At 45.6% G+C, this 18,156-nt stretch overlaps 1 protein-coding gene across 2 annotated transcripts in view; it reads left to right on the top strand.

Annotated features, from left to right (window-relative positions):
• LOC141105588 (phospholipid-transporting ATPase IK-like) overlaps positions 1-18,156 on the top strand; it is a 381,958-nt gene that overhangs the window by 293,869 nt on the left and 69,933 nt on the right. For both annotated transcript variants that reach the window (XM_073595530.1, XM_073595522.1), the window contains exons 23-25: positions 2,167-2,390; positions 3,202-3,285; positions 17,774-18,013. In XM_073595530.1, the coding sequence (XP_073451631.1) occupies positions 2,167-2,390; positions 3,202-3,285; positions 17,774-18,013 (548 nt within the window). The remainder of the gene's footprint in view (positions 1-2,166; positions 2,391-3,201; positions 3,286-17,773; positions 18,014-18,156) is intronic.

The following is an 18,156-nucleotide window of genomic DNA, read 5'->3' as shown; positions in this document are numbered from 1 at the left end:
CCACATACACTGACCTACCCGACATACACTGACCTACCTGACACACACTGACCTACATACACTGACCTACCCGACACACACTGACCTACCTGACCGTCATATACTGACCTACCCGACATACACTGACCTACCCGACACACACTGACCTACCTGACCTACATACACTGACCTACACTGACCTACCTGACCCACACTGACCTACACACACTGACCTACCCGACACACACTGACCCACACTGACCTACCCACATACACTGACCTACCCGACATACACTGACCTACCCGACACACACTGACCTACCCGACACACACTGACCTACCTGACCGTCATACACTGACCTACCTGACACACACTGACCTACCTGACCTACATACACTGACCTACCTGACCCACACTGACCTACATACACTGACATACCTGACTGACACACACTGACTTACCTGACATACACTGACCTACCCGACACACACTGACCTACCCGACACAAACTGACCTACCCGACACAAACTGACCTACCCGACACACACTGACCTACCCGACACACACTGACCTACATACACTGACTTACCTGACTGACACACACTGACCTACCTAACCGTCATACACTGACCTACCTGACCTACATACACTGACCTACCTAACTGACACACACTGACCTACCTGACATACACTGACCTACATACACTGATCTACCCGACACACACTGACCTACCCGACACACTGACCTACCTGACACACACTGACCTACCTGACCGTCATACACTGACCTACCCGACATACACTGACCTACCCGACACACACTGACCTACCTGACCGTCATACACTGACCTACCTGACCTACATACACTGACCTACCTGACTGACACATACTGACCTACCTGACATACACTGACCTACATACACTGATCTACCCGACACACACTGACCTACCCGACACACTGACCTACCTGACACACACTGACCTACCTGACCATCATACACTGACCTACCCGACACACACTGACCTACCTGACCGTCATACACTGACCTACCCGACATACACTGACCTACCCGACACACACTGACCTACCCGACACACACTAATCAGTTAAAATAATTTTTATTTATACCCTGCTTAAGTGATTGGGATCCCAAGACCATATTGATCCCAATAGCCTAAGTCCACGGGATCCTATCAGTTCTGTGAAGTGGCTAGATACAAAGGGCCTGTTTAACTAAAACTGGAGAATGCAAAATCTGGTGCAGCTCTGCATAGAAACCAAACAGCTTCCAGTTTTTATTGTCAAAGCTTAGCTGAACAAGCTGACGTTAGAAGCTGATTAGCTACCATGCACAGCTGCATCAGATTCTGGATGCTCCGGTTTTAGTAAATCAACTCCACCATTCCAACATTAGAAGAATTTAACAGATTCTGAGTGTAATGACATGAGAGAGGAGAATCTGAATCTGGTATGTAAGACACATTGGGGGTTATTTACGAAAGGCAAATCCACTTTGCACTACTTGTGCAAATTGCAAGTGCACTTAGAAGTGCAGTCACTGTAAATCTGAGGGGTAGATCTGAAATGAGGGGAACCTCTGCTGATTTTATCATCCAATCATATGCAAGCTAAAATGCTGTTTTTTATTTTCCTTGCATGTCCCCCTCGGATTTACAGCGACTGTACTTCCAAGTGCACTTGCAGTGCACATGTAGTGCAAAGTGGATTTGCCTTTTGTAAATAACCCCCATAATGTTTTTTTTTTTTTTTTTTATAAACTGCAAGATAGGGCTACTTTTAATTATATTTTGATTCCTGGGTCAAATTTTGTATTTAATTAGTAAGTTTCAATACATAATGCACAATATGCAACGTATACTGTTGGAACCTACTGCATTTTAAGCAGTAACAATACATTTCACTATTTAATTTTGTCCATGTTATCAAATTTATGAAATTACAGTTCTTTTTAAGGCCATTTATTTTTCTTTTTGAAGGTTTTATTGGCATTGGACAAAAAAAAATCTCCCTTAAAGTGGATCTTTTTAATATGATGTTAGGTTATTACGTTCTTGCCTTAATAAATAAGCTTGACTGCTCTTTTGTGAATCTTGTTATAGTATTGCAAACCACGATAAAGTAAAAGCGTTTCCCTCCTAATCTAACATTATTCTCTTTTCTCAGCTGCTCACATTGGAGTTGGTATCAGTGGTTTGGAAGGAACACAAGCTGTCCAGTCCAGTGATTATGCTTTGGCTCAGTTTTCTTATCTTCAGCGCCTTCTACTTATTCATGGACGGTGGTCTTACCTTCGTATTGCAATGTTTCTGAGATATTTCTTCTACAAGGCATCGGCCAGTGTTTTCTGCCATGTGTTATATGCATATTTTAATGGATATACAGCTCTGGTATTTATTATTGAAATCTAAATAATACTATTGCAAGAACTGTAACTGTGTGAGAAATTATATTTAGTGTGTTTATTATCCGGGGACATATAAGGTGGACAATAGGCATAAAAGTATACCTGGGAGAAACATGTACACTGTCATTGCTGACCTGTCTTTTTGAAAAAGATAGTTTCCTGGTTGACATGTTTTCCTTCAGAATTCAGTACTTTGCGCCAATACCCTGGAACAAGTCTGCAGATCTTTAATCTCCCTATAACTCTCCTCATAACAAGAGACAGGCAGCTAACATTTTTTATGTGTAAGCCGCTACATAAAAAAAGTAATTACCACAGAAGCACTAAACCGTTATGAAAAATACAGGTGTACCATTCTAAATAGACAAAAATTCTAAATCCCCAAAGCAAGCTCAAAGAAGCACTGTAAAATGCACATTGCCCACTCCCAACCAGGGAAAAAAATACAATATTGTGCAAGGTGAAACATCAGTAAATATTGGGTGAATTTTAACAATGAACCTACATTTACTGAGTAATAAATAGAATGAATGGCACAGGAAAGCACTTTCCTGTTGAAGAATAGATAGGTGCTTGGCGAGGTGAATTTTATTTGAAAATGAGCAAATCTCAGTTGAAAATACTAAAAACCACCGTGACAACTAGAGAGAATGTGGAAAATTGAATCTTGATAAAAAAAAATAGAAAATTTCAGCTTAAAACGATGGGTGAATTTCTTGTTGAATCAATGATGAAAACAACCATTAGTAACATGACACTTACATATTTACCTTTTTTGTTTCCTTGTAATGCAGACAGTGTTTGACAGCTGGTTCATAGCCTTCTACTCTGTACTTTTTACTGCTCTTCCAGCATTGTCCATGGGACTCTTTGAACAGGTGAGAAAAAAATCTGATTCTTTTATTAGCTGCATTCCCTAAAATTAAAATTGCCCTAATATATGTAATTTATACTCGCAAATATTACATAGTTACATAGTAGATAAGGATGGAAAAAGACACAGGTCAAGCTAGACCAACATGTATGTGTGTGTTAGTTTGAGTCTTCTAAAAAAAATAGATTGCATACTTACATAGTTGACAGATTATTTATAAATCAAAAGTATGTAATAGAATGAGAGCACTGCAAATCAAGGATAAGTCCAGCAGATGTTTATTGATCACAACGGGGGTAAGAAGATATGCGTGGTTTGGGGCTAATAAAAAGGGTCTAGAACAACAACTAAATAATATTTAAAATATTGTTAAATTAAACATATATATAATATATACATACAAATGCAAGCCAGTGTAAAAGGTATGCATCACACATATAATACATATATTGTATAAAACAAAAAGGGTTACTAATATTACTAATAGATAAGGGTATTCTGTATAGATGTATGACTGATGGACAAGACTCTTACATGTAAATAAGCAAAAAGGATGATCACAATTCATACAGTAATAGAAGTACAATCACCCAATAAACAGATCCCAAATATAAAAGCTATTAGTGAAATATAGATCCTAAGGTACAGAATACATACAGAAAAACAAAAGAACCAATAGATAATAATGCAGCCCCCAGATCAGTAATTCTCATCATAAAACAAGCACCGGTGTGTAAATAACAACATAATTAGCAATCCGCTATTAAAATGAATGTAACTAGAGTAAATTTGCCCAGATAAGACAAAATAATCATACTAAACCATAGTAAAAGTGAACAGTGCATTCTCATGTTATTAGGCAGCAGAGTAATGTTTGCAGCTTTCATATAGCCTCAAAGGTGTTATTTTAAAAGTATGAAGATATATAAAAAAAAAAACAAATAAATGTACTCTGTACCTTGCTGGCAATGATTGTAGACAATACAGGACTGGTAATTGTGAGAAACAAAGGTTCCACTGGAATCAGATTATTCATGTACTGAGATATACAATGCACTGAAATTAAAGAAAGGTTTATGTTAATGGCATCAATAGAAAGGGCTCAGTGTGTATTACCCAGTGACGAAGCTAGACATTCTTTCACCTGGGGCAAAGACTTAGGAGGACAATGTCAGTAGGGCAGAGGTTTGAGATAGTAGGGCAGTGGACGAGGTCAGTAGTTTTTTAAATTTTATTTTACAATTTTATTATTTTTTACTATATTATTTTTTATATTTTTTTAGGAGCCCTGTTGTGGGACTTTGGTGAAATATCAGGGGTTTAAAAAGACCTCTGATGCCTTGCTTTGGAGACAGAGAAAGGGTTTAAGGACAGATTCTCCAGTTCTTTTCTCTGCAGCTTCAGGGGCATCAGTCAGGTATGGTATATACATACTGTAGTTGCATTGGTCCAAGCTGGAGCAATGTAACTATATATAATATAGCCTATGCCTGGAATTACTCTTTAAATTACCAAGGAATGAACAGTACTACAACCATCCCCACAGCTTGGATTCTGGGACATACAGTAGGTCAGGCCAAAGCTGCTGCAGGACAGCTGATTAGAAAATGCGACAGTCTGGGCAGATCTGGGACACTTGCATAGTTGCCAACATTGCAAAAAAAAAATGTTGGACACTTTTTTGGTTGTAGGCGGAGCCGTATAATAATTAGGGGGCTGGGCATGCGTTTGTGGGCGTGGTCTAGCAAAAATAAAACTGCGGCGCGCGAAGCGCGTCACGGTGAAAATTGGGCGTGGTTTACGCGCAATAGTGGATGTGGCTTAAATGGGCGTGGCTCAAAGGGGGTGTGGTTAGAGTCTGAGATGAATAAGGGATGGAGAGGGAAAGGGGGAGAGAGGAATGAAGGGACAGCAGCCCCAGATCCTACACAACAATAGAAATATGTGTATTCTAGAAAGTTTAACAATCAGCAGATAAAGATACTCCAACACCTGGTGTTAGCGCTTCAATCATCCCGACACCATGATTGTTATGGTGTCAGGATGATTGAAGCGCATTATTTCTACTATTACTATTGTTACATAAAATGAAATCATTCAACTCACCATAATGCCGAATCAGTGTGATCCCTGAGCGTGTCACTAGCCACGTCGCCTGCCACCAGCAAAGTCCTTCCTTGCATCAGGGGTCCCCAGCAGAGCCTGTCCTTGCATCAGGTGCCCCCAGCAGAGTCTGTCCTTGCATCAGGTGCCCCCAGCAGAGTCTGTCCTGGTATCAGGTGCCCCCGGCAGAGTCCCTCCTTGCATCAGGTGCCCCCAGCAGAGTCTGTCCTCGTATCAGGTGCCCCCGGCAGAGTCCCTCCTTGCATCAGGTGCCCCCAGCAGAGTCAGTCTTTACACCGGGTGTTCCCAGCCTCAGTCCTTAAATCAGTGTCCCAGGCAGAGCCATAGTTACCCCCTCCCCCTGTACATAGTTTCCCCTCTCCCCCTAATTACCCTCCTGTGCATAGTTACCCCCCCCTGTACATAGTATCCCCCCTGTACATAGTAACCCCTCCTGTGCATAGTTAACCCCCCCTCCTGTAAATAGTTAACCCCCTCCTGTAAATAGTTAACCCCTCCTGTATATAGTTAACCCTCCCCTCTCCTGTACATAGTTAACCCTCCCCCTCCTGTATATAGTTACCCCCCTGTACATTAAAGTAAAATTGCTGCAGAGACAAGAGCCAGTGGCATCACTACAGCTGGTGTCACCCGGTGCGAAAAAAAAAATTGGTGTCACCCCCCCTCCACCAACTATGGTCCCCCTTCAGTACAGACCCCCCTCCCTCAGTAAAGACCCCCCCACTAAGTACAGACTGCCCCTCCCAGCAGTATAGATCCTCCTCCCTCAGTACAGACCCCCCACTAAGTACAGACCCCCTCCATCAGTTTAGACCCCCCTCAGTATAGACCCCCCTCATCAGTATAGACCCATTCAGTACAGACCCCTCTCAGTGCGGTTCCCCCATCTATCAGTATAGACCCCCTCAGTGCAGACCCCCCTCCATCAGTGCAGACCCCCTCAGTGCAGACCCCCCTCCATCAGTGCAGACCCCCTCAGTGCAGATCCCCCCTCCATCAGTGCAGACCCCCCTCAGTGCAAATCCCCCTCCATCCGTGCAGACCCCCCTCCATCAGTGCAGATCCCCCTCCATCAGTGCAGACCCCCCTCCATCAGTGCAGACCCCCCTCCATCAGTGCAGACCCCCTCCATCCGTGCAGATCCCCCTCCATCAGTGCAAATCCCCCTCCATCAGTGCAGACCCCCTCAGTGCAGATCCCCCTCCATCAGTGCAGACCCCCCTCCATCAGTGCAGATCCCCCTCCATCAGTGCAGACCCCCTCAGTGCAGATCCCCCTCCATCAGTGCAGACCCACCTCCATCAGTGCAGACCCCCTCAGTGCAGATCCCCCTCCATCAGTGCAGACCCCCTCAGGGCAGATCCCCCTCTATCAGTGCAGACCCCCTCAGTGCAGATCCCCCTCCATCAGTGCAGACCCCCTCAGTGCAGATCCCCCTCTATCAGTGCAGATCCCCCTCCATCAGTGCAGATCCCCCTCCATCAGTGGCAGTGCAGACCCCCCATAACGCCCCCCAGCACATGACATGTCCATTAGAGCAGACAGTGGGACTGACTGGCAGCACTACAGCCCCTAGGAGGAACTTGTACTTTCTCTCACTTTTCCTCTCTCTTGACGGGCCGTGTTTGTGCTGTGTCTGGCCGCCGGCGCCGTGTGTTCAGTGGAGAGGGGAGGGGCCGATCCGTGCAGCTAAAGAAGCCGATTCATTGGCTGCACGGATCGCCCCCTTTCTCTCTCCACTGAACACTAGGGGGAAGTTCTAGCGGCGGCGCCGGCGGCCATTTTGCTGGAGCCAGCTGCTCAGAAAAAAAAATAAAAACCAAACATTCCCGATTTTCCCGAAAATCCCGATTCAGGACAGCCTCCGATCGGGACGAGGGTCCCAAAATCGTGATTGTCCCGGGAAAATCGGGACTGTTGGTAACTATGCACTTGGCAACTTCGGGGGGTAGCGTTCTTTCGGCTTCCAAAAATGTACTGTGTAAAGCCCCTTTCACACAAAGAGTCCGATCAGTTCCACCTGTCAGTTTTTCAGGTGGACCTGATCGGAGCCTCCATTCACCTCTATGGACCAACAGGTGTAAATAAGCTTGTGTCCTTTTACACCTGCCTATCTCCAATCCAGTCCACTAAAAAAAATGGTGGGGATCTGTCCCCCTCTGTCCAAGTGGATGGGATTAGAGGGCAGTTGGGTGTAAACAGCCAGTCGTTTCATTCACTCCCAGCTTCCCATAGAGCAGAGAGGGCTGTGTCCTTCCTTGCATCAGGGGTCCCCAGCAGAGTCTGTCCTTGCATCAGGTGCTCCCAGCAGAGTCTGTCCTTGCATCAGGTGCCCCCAGCAGAGTCCCTCCTTGCATCAGGTGCCCCCAGCAGAGTCTGTCCTCGTATCAGGTGCCCCCGGCAGAGTCCCTCCTTTCATCAGGTGCCCCCAGCAGAGTCAGTCTTTACACCAGGTGTTCCCAGCCTCAGTCCTTAAATCAGTGTCCCAGGCAGAGCCATAGTTACCCCCTCCCCCTGTACATAGTTTCCCCTCTCCCCCTAATTACCCCCCTGTATATAATTACTCTCCTGTGCATAGTTACCCCCCCTGTACATAGTATCCCCTCTGTACATAGTAACCCCTCCTGTACATAGTTAACCCCCCCTCCTGTAAATAGTTAACCCCCTCCTGTAAATAGTTAACCCTCCCCTCTCCTGTACATAGTTAACCCTCCCCCTCCTGTATATAGTTACCCCCCCTGTACATTAAAGTTAAATTGCTGCAGAGACTAGAGCCAGTGGCATCACTACAGCTGGTGTCACCCGGTGCGAAAAAAAAAATTGGTGTCACCCCCCTCCACCAACTATGGTCCCCCTTCAGTACAGACCCCCCTCCCTCAGTAAAGACCCCCCCCACTAAGTACAGACCGCCCCTCCCAGCAGTATAGATCCTCCTCCCTCAGTACAGACCCCCCCACTAAGTACAGACCCCCTCCATCAGTTTAGACCCCCCTCAGTATAGACCCCCCCTCATCAGTAAAGACCCATTCAGTACAGAGCCCTCTCAGTGTGGTTCCCCCATCTATCAGTATAGACCCCCTCAGTGCAGTCCCCCCTCCATCAGTGTAGACCCCCTCAGTGCAGACCCCCCTCCATCAGTGCAGACCCCCTCAGTGCAGATCCCCCCTCCATCAGTGCAGACCCCCCCTCAGTGCAAATCCCCCTCCATCCGTGCAGACCCCCCTCCATCCGTGCAGACCCCCCTCCATCAGTGCAGATCCCCCTCCATCAGTGCAGACCCGCTCAGTGCAGACCCCCCTCCATCAGTGCAGACCCCCCTCCATCCGTGCAGACCCCCCTCCATCAGTGCAGATCCCCCTCCATCAGTGCGGACCCCCTCAGTGCAGATCCCCCTCCTCCATCAGTGCAGACCCCCCTCCATCAGTGCAGACCCCCCTCCATCAGTGCAGATCCCCCTCCATCAGTGCAGACCCCCTCAGTGCAGATCCCCCTCCATCAGTGCAGACCCCCTCAGTGCAGATCCCCCACCATCAGTGCAGACCCCCTCAGTGCAGATCCCCCTCCATCAGTGCAGACCCCCTCAGTGCAGATCCCCCTCCATCAGTGCAGATCCCCCTCCATCAGTGCAGATCCCCCTCCATCAGTGGCAGTGCAGACCCCCATAACGCCCCCCAGCACATGACATGTCCATTAGAGCAGACAGTGGGACTGACTGGCAGCACTACGGCCCCTGGGAGGAACTTGTACTTTCTCTCACTTTTCCTCTCTCTTGACGGGCCGTGTTTGTGCTGTGTCTGGCCGCCGGCGCCGTGTGTTCAGTGGAGAGGGGAGGGTCCGATCCGTGCAGCTAAAGAAGCTGATTCATTGGCTGCATGGATCGCCCCCTTTCTCTCTCCACTGAACACTAGGAGGAAGATCTAGCGGCAGTGCCGGCGGCCATTTTGCTGGAGCCAGCTGCTCAGAAAAAAAAATAAAAACCAAACATTCCCGATTTTTCCGAAAATCCCGATTCGGGACAGCCTCCGATCGGGACGAGGGTCCCAAAATCGTGATTGTCCCGGGAAAATCGGGACTGTTGGTAACTATGCACTTGGTAACTTCGGGGCTCTCAAAAATTTACTGTGTAAAGCCCCTTTCACACAAAGAGTCCGATCAGTTCCACCTGTCAGTTTTTCAGGTGGACCTGATCGGAGCCTCCATTCACCCCTATGGACCAACAGGTGTAAACAAGCTTGTGTCCTTTTACACCTGCCTATCTCCAATCCAGTCCACTAAAAAAAATGGCGGGGATCTGTCCCCCTCTGTCCAAGTGGATGGGATTGGAGGGCAGTTGGGTGTAAACAGCCAGTCGTTTCTTTCACTCCCAGCTTCCCATAGAGCAGAGCGGGCTGTGTCCGTGTCCACTCTGCATAATCTGAGCGAACACGGACCTGTCATCAGCCCGCTCTGCTCCAATCAGCAGGGGATCGGTAGACTGATCCCCTGCTGAGCAAAGCAGATTCCACAACATGTAGAAGGGGCCTGTCGAGACAGGAGGCGAACGGTCAGGTGAGATGCTGCTGTGGTGTCGGTGATCACAGCACCAGGGACCTGGAGCAACCACCAGAGATTCAGGGCATGCTACTGCATGTATCTTTTATCATTGTCATTGGGACATTAGGTTGCTATAGGAGATATCATAGTAATGTGTATGAAGTCATGGAAAGTTGCTAAAGTGACCATATGCACTGTGAATGTGCTTTTATATGTATTTATTAGTAATATGTACTTGTGGATATTTGAATTTATTATTATAGCTATGATAAACTATATTAATAAACCCAAATACAGGCATACCCCACTTTTGTGAATATCCACTTGTTTATATTACCAATAAATACATATAAAAGCACATTCACAGTGCATATGGTCACTTTAGCAGCTTTCCACATTCACATTATGATGACAGTATGACATCTCTAATAGCAAACATAATGTCCTAGTGACAATGATAACCATGGATATATGAAAACTTTATCACTGCACCGCCATTTACAAAGATGTTGACAAGAAATAAAACCTGCAGAGATGTCTGTGACCACACTACATTGTGCTCCAGACAGCAGTCACCTCAGCTCTTCCTTCCATGCAGGCAGCTTGTATCTCTCTCTCTGGCAGAGAAAGATACCCCGCCCCTCTCTCCAGCAGCTGTGTCTTTCGTGCAGAGCTCTCACTGCAAGCACAGAGGTGAAGAGGTAGGAAGGGGAAAAAGCTGTTGGCAGTAACAGCCTGCCTGTATATTTCAGTAAGGGAGGCACACTTTGTTCCAGGGATGCACAAGCAGCAAACAAGCGGGCCTGTTTACTATGCTATACACAGCTTTCACTTCCTCCCTGCTCTCTCCTCGTTCCCAGGGCAGAGCTGACAGTAGTGATGCCACTGTCACTACTCCTGCCAGCAGCGGCGCCCTTCTCAATGTGGTGCCTGGGGCAGATGTCCCCCCGCCCCCTATTTTCAGGGCTGGTATTACCAGATAGTTTATATCCTGAGAGTCATATGAACAGTAGGGGTTGATTTACTAAAGGCAAATAGACTGTGCATCTTGCAAAGTGCAGGTGCTCCAGAGCTTAGTAAATGAGTAAAGCTTCACTCTGCAAAGAATACCCAATCACGTGCAAGGAAAAATAAAAAGAACAGCATTTTTGCTTGCACATGATTGTATGATGGAAGTCAGCAGAGCTTATGCTCATTTATTAAGCTTATGAGCACCTGCTCTTGCAGAGTTTTGCCTTTAGCAAATCAACTCCTATGTATCTAGATGAGTAGTAAAAGTAAAACAGTGTAAGAACACTGAACAAGCATTTGGCTTACAGGTAATCATAGCTCTCTTTGCATGTCTGATGATATCTGATTTGTCTGACTATTGAATTAAAATAGTGAGTGTACAACTGCATTTCTCCTCCTGTTTATCTTGCCAAGTAGAACTTTTGTAGTGGCTTTGCTTCATATCCCACATGTGGCTTATTAACCCTAGTTCTTTCATATGCCCAGAATCATGCACCCCTTTTAATGACTTCAGACCAGGCTTAGAACAGTTGATGCAACTTTTACTTGCAATGTACAGTTCAATATGAACAATAACATTAGAATGTCCCTAACTATCTCTTGCAGGCTGCCCAGGCATACGTACAAGTTAGTAGTCCATTTTCGGAGCTGTCCAACAGCTGGTAGATTTCTGGACTTCTGGTGCCTCCGACAGACTGCAATGTGCACCAGTACTTCTCTGCAGGAAGCACATCCTTCCTTTGAGCAAGAACTGACCAGCACTGGACCCCCACCTTCCCCCTTTTAATAATTACCAGGTGGATAGGCTAGGCCCAAAAACAGAAGTCCAGGAGCCATGAATCAGAGACCTACCCCCTTACCAGCCTGAATCAGTCACTGTCTAAATAGAATACTGTAGGCAACCTGCTTACAAGTGAGAACATTAACTTGGAAGGAGGAGGTGTCTGAAATGATTTGATTAACACTGTGCAGGAAACAGAGCACACAGTGCATCAATAACCTGGAACACTTATGCCCTGTACACACGATAGGATTTTCCGACAACAAATGTTGGATGTGAGCTTGTTGTAAGAAAGTCCGACTGTGTGTATGCTCCATAGAACATTTGTTGGAATTTCCGCCAACAAATGTTTGAGAGCAGGTTCTCAAATTTTCCGACAACAAAACTTGTTGTCGGAAATTCCGAGTGTGTGTACACAATTCTGACGCACAAAAGTCCACGCATGCTCGGAACTAAGCAGAAGAGCCATACTGGCTATTGAACATTTTTCTCGGCTCGTCGTACGTCTTGTACGTCACCACGTTCTTGACGTTCGGAATTTCCGACAACACTTGTGTGACCATGTGTATGCAAGACAAGTTTGAACCAACATCCTTCGGAAAAAAATCCACGGTTTTGTTGTTGGAAAATCCTATCGTGTGTACGGGGCATAACAGTGATAAGAAGTTCTGTGGAACTTTTATAGTATGCATGCTCCAGGGCTGTGATAAACATATTGATGCAAAACAGAGAAGTAACAAGCATTTTTTAGAGTCGTTGCAGGCCCAATACAGAGTCATTTTAAAGCATTACACAGCCTTAAGTCAGGAAGAATAATACGTTGTAGACTCCTTTAGGGTCCTTTCACACTGGGGCAGTTTGCAGGCGCTATTGCGCTAATAATAGCGCCTGCAAACCGACCCGAAAGTGCCGCTGCTTTCATTCCAGTGTGAAAGCCCCGAGGGCTTTCACACTGCAGCGATGCGCTGGCAGGACGGTAAAAAAAGTCCTGCTAGCAGCATCTTCGGAGCGGTGAAGGAGCGGAGCGTATACCGCTTCTTCACCGCTTCTGCCCATTGAAATCAATGGGACGGCGCGGCTATACCGCCGGCAAAGCGCCTCTGCAGAGGCGCTTTGCGGTGGTTTTTAACCATTTCTCGGCCGTTAGCGGGGGGGGTAAAACCGCCCCGCTAGTGGCCGCATACCGGCGGTAAAGCGCCGCTTACAATAGCGGCGCTTTACCGCCGACGCCCGCCCCAGTGTGGAAAGACCCTAATACTTTTAGTCTTATTAGAACAGGAATGGCAGTTGAGATCCTTTCGGCATAAACTTTATTTGTTCTTCCTGCATTTGCATGTGTCAATTCAAGTCTCCTTCCAGGATCCAACAAGCAGCTCTGTGGCACAGGAATTGATGTTAATGATTCCTAAGAAAATGAGGAGACCTATGTTTCCTTAGTCCATTTAAAAAGGTTACTGTGGAAAATACTGCTCCCTAAACAAATATGAGACAAATTACCTCTTCAGGTTATGGGAAGGTGGCCAAGGTCTTTCTAAAAGATGTTTGGTATTTTTACAAATAATTATAAAGATTCCATTAGGGATGAACTTAAGGTTCACTCTGAAGACTAGTATGAACTGAACTTTGGCTAATCAGGCCTTCAGACAAATGGATGAGTGTTTACCTATTTGAAGGCAGCTAAATGTCATGTATATTAGTGGTATCACTACTGCTATTACACAGACAGCTTTCCACTGTCAGTGGTTGTTAAGGACACTGAGTTAAACTTGTAGGTAAATAACCTTCGCTAAATGGAAGAGTGGCTTTGATAATAAAGTTGGCAGTGCCTCCACCCAGGAAAGGGCCTCTGTGAGCAGAGGGGATTCTCTTTTTGGCAAATTAACCAAAAATCTAATCAAAGTAGTGAGACAGAGGGGAAGGCTGCAATAGCTGACAGTGCTCTGGTTCACAGCTGCCATGCCACAGAAAGGAGAGAATATCAAGGAAAAAGGTTATGACACTAGCCTTGTAAGTTTAACTCTTTTGTGATTCCCTCGCAGCAGAATTTGTCTTGACACCCAGTGGCGGCTGGTGCTCAATACTTTGGGGGGAAGGGCGGAAAACCAGCACCAACCCCCTTCTGCGTGGGAGACGGACGGGAAGGCAGCAATCCCTGGACCCCCCCTCTGTGCGGGAGACAGACAGGAAGACGGCGATCCCCCAACTCTCCCCGCGGGAGACGGACGTGAAGGCGGTGATCAACCCTCCCCCATGGGAGACGGGCAGATAGAGGCCTCCTTACCTTAGGAGGCAGATGACAGGGATCTCACTCCTCGCCCTGGGGCCCATGCTTCTCCTCCTGGCCAAACAGGAAGTGAGTCCTAAGACTCTCTGGCCAATTGGGGCTCAGGACCCGCCTCCTGATTGGCTGGGAGGAGAATCAGGAATCAGAAATAATCATTTGTATAGTCACACATCTGGGTGGGATCAGAGAGCAGTGCTCTGCGCCCCGAGCCCACCCTTTTTTGAAGGCAACTAGAGCCTCAGGCTCTAATCACGTGCTTCAAAAAAAAAACACAGTTGAAATCCATGCATCCGGTACCCTGCATGTAGAGTAGGGACCGGGCGCATGGATTAGGGGGGCGGTTCCCCTGCGTCCCCTATGGATGGGCTGCCACTGTTGACACCTCTCCTGCTTTTTCCTTCTCTCTCCTTAATCTGTGTTCCCTCCACACAGTCTGTGTCTTACCTGTTGCCAAAGTTATCTTAAAGTGGTTGTAAAGGGTTTGTTTTACCTTAATGCATTCTCTGCATTAAGGTAAAAACCTTTTGGATACAGCTCCCCCCCTCAAATACTTACCTGAGCCTGATCTCGGCCCAGTGCTCTGCCCAATAGCAACAGCGCTGCTCTCTCTCTCCCTCCTCAATGGACAAGCAACTTACTAGGGGAGTTTACTTGAAGACAAGGAAGCTCACCAGGAGCTTACCGCAATAGTGCAGTGGGGAGGATTCTCCCATCCTCCTCCAATGTGTGGATGGGGGAATAGGTTCAGTTTTTTAAATTTTCTGAGTTCCACTTTAATAAAGATATCTTCACTTGAATGTTGCAGCAAAGTTCAGTTGCAGGGGCCCCTGAGAATGATTGTAATGCAGCATTCAGCTTGGTGTTGGAGACCTAAAGACAAGTTCAATGATGATTGGGGGAGAACCTCGAGTCACTGTCCAACCAGCCTAGATCATAGCTTCTCACCAGCAAAAACTGTAATGTGGTACTAGAAGTCAGGGTCAGCCTATCTACTCTGTGTCTTAACTTCTAATCTGCCATGCAGGACCTCTAACTACCTACAGTATCTCACAAAAGTGAGTACACCCCTCACCTTTTTGTAAATATTTTATTAAATCTTTTCATGTGACAACACTGAAGAAATGCCACTTTGCTACAATGTAAAGTAGTGAGTGTAGAGCTTGTATAACAGTGTAAATTTGCTACCCCCTCAAATTTACTTAACACACAGCCATTAATGTCTAAACCGCTAGCAAAAAAAGTGAGTACACCCCTAAGTGAAAATATCCAAATTGGGCCCAAAGTGTCAATATTTTGTGTGGCCATCATTATTTGATCATGCTCTGCTTCAGTATGTCACAGTACATGTTGGCATTCATGGTTCCCTCAATGAACTGTAGCTCCCCAGTACCAGCAACACTTATGCAGCCCCAGACCATGACACTCCCACCACCATGATTGACTGTAGGCAAGACACACTTGTCTTTGTACTTCTCACCTGGTTACCACCACACACACTTGTTACCATCTGAACCAAATAAGTTTATCTTCAGACATCAGACCACAGGACATGGCTCCAGTAATCTATGTCCTTAGTCTGCTTGTCTTCGGCAAACTGTTTGCTGGCTTTTTTGTGCATCATCTTTAGAAGAGGCTTCCTTCTGGGATGACAGCCATGTAGACCAATTTGATGTATTCTGCGGCGTATGGTCTGAGCACTGACAGGCTGACCCCCACCCCTTCAACCTCTGCAGCAATGCTGGCAGCACTCATACGTCTATTTCCCAAAGACAACCTCTGGATATGATGCTGAGCATGTTCACTCAACTTCTTTGGTCAACCATGGCGAGGCCTGTTCTGAGTGGAACCTGTCCTGTTAAATATAGTCTTGGCCACCGTGCTACAGCTCAGTTTCAGGGTCTTGGAAATCTTCTTATAGCCTAGGCCATCTTTATGTAGAGCAAAAATTGTTTTTTTCAGATCCTCAGAGAGTTCTTTACCATGAGGTCCCATGTTAAACTCCCAGTGACCGGTATGAGAGAGTGAGATTGATAACACCAAATTTAACACACCTGCTCCCCATTCACACCTGAGACCTTGTAACACTAATGCCCTGTACACACGGTCGGACATTGATCAGACATTCCAACAACAAAATCCATGGATTTTTTCCAACGGATGTTGGCTCAAACTTGTCTTGCATACATACGGTCATATAAAGTTGTCGGAAAATCCGATCGTTCTGAGCGCGGTAACGTAAAACACGTATGTCGGGACTATAAACGGGGCAGTAGCCATAAGCTTTCGTTTCTTAATTTATTCTGAGCATGCACTTTGTGCGTCAGATTTGTGTACACACGATCGGAATTTCCGACAACGGATTTTGTTGTTGGAAAATTTTATAGCAAGCTCTCAAACTTTGTGTGTCGAAAATTCCTATGGAAAATGTGTGATGGAGCCTACACACGGTCGGAATTTCCGACAACAAGGTCCTATCACACATTTTCCATCGGAAAATCCTATCGTGTGTACAGGGCATAACAAGTCACATGACATCGGGGAGGGAAAATGACTAATTGGGCCCAATTTGGAAATTTTCACTTAGGGGTGTACTCACTTTTGTTGCCAGCGGTTTAGACATTAATGGTTGTGTGTTGAGTTATTTTGAGGGAACAGACAATTTACACTGTTATACAAGTTGTACACTCACTACTTTACATTGTAGCAAAGTGTCTTTTCTTCAGTGTTGTCATATGAAAAGATATACTAAAATATTTACAAAAATGTGAGGGGTGTACTCATTTTTGTGAGATAATATATGTGGCTATCGGATGCCTAACCTGGCTCTAGCCTATGCTGGTTATAGAGCCCTGAGCTAAAACTAACTATAGGATCCCAAATCACTACAGACAGGGTTAACTAAAATATCAGGAACTGCATATAAACTCTATTGCATTGCAATAAACAGGTTCACCAACTTACATACAGTAGGTGACCACTACACACGCACATTGTATCACAGACTCAGCTATCTAGTATAGTTCATGTGAGACAACAACAAGGGGGCAGATATATACATCCTCACAGTATATATATATATATATATATATATATATATATATATATATATATATACACTGTATACACCCAGAAGTTTGGGCAACAATAGGAAAGTATTACCATAGAACACTTGCCTAATACAATTATCCCACCTCTGGTCTGGATTTGCAACAGTTCTTTCATAGGGACTTGTGGTCTTAGCTCCTTTCTCTCTCTTCTCTTCCTCCTTCTCAGGATTTTAACCCAACAACCCAGAGACAGAAAGTGCTATACATAATTGATTATGTGATAAGCAGCACAGCTATTTACATAAAGACAGTAAAGGACAGCAGACCCCTACAGTTGTAAACTTTTAAGATACTGTGGTGTCATCCTCCTCTCCACTTCGTCCAATCAGAGGTTCCCTTGTATTCCTTGTAGTCATTGAAAAAAATACATGTGTTCTCTGGAGGGCAGTGGTGTGCGCAAACAACCTTCTATATTCAGTAGGGAAGCTGCTGCAGAAGCACCCTGAAGATCACAGCTCTCACTGTATGTAACATGAATTGTGATTTTCTGCATCCTCAGTGGCCCTCCGGATATCAGATGGGGACACTGACATCAAGTCAAGCTGGACAAACAAAATAAAAGTTAATTCCTTGAGTTCTGCTTTAAAATCTAAGCATTGTACAACTGTTTTATCTGATTTTGAATGCTTTTATGCTTGTGTTTTTGTTTCAGGATGTCAGTGCCAAAATGAGCCTACAACTCCCAGAGTTATACAGAATTGGGCAGACTGATTCCCTCTTCAGTTACAAGAGGTTTGCATGGTCTTTTATAAAAGGCATTATAACTTCATCGGCATCTGTCTTCATACCATATGGAGCTTGCAGAGACACTGCTGGTCCCGGTGGTACCTGTGATCATCAGTCATTTGCTGTTACAGCAGCTACTGTGGTTATTCTTGCTGTCACTCTGGAGGTAAATATTAGGACTATTCTAAATTAACACAAGATCTTAAAAAAGGTCAGTTCATTGTTTTGTCTTTTGTCAGGTAGTAGAATGAAAAGCAGAATTCTGGAAGTACAAAGAGCAACTGTAATATTCAGAATGCAGTAACCCAT

The sequence above is a fragment of the Aquarana catesbeiana genome, linkage group LG01 (assembly GCF_042186555.1).
Source record: "Aquarana catesbeiana isolate 2022-GZ linkage group LG01, ASM4218655v1, whole genome shotgun sequence".
In the NCBI taxonomy this organism is placed as follows: domain Eukaryota; kingdom Metazoa; phylum Chordata; class Amphibia; order Anura; family Ranidae; genus Aquarana; species Aquarana catesbeiana.
The sequence above is the reverse complement of the archived record's forward strand: the minus strand, read 5'-3'. Positions and strand labels throughout refer to the sequence as shown.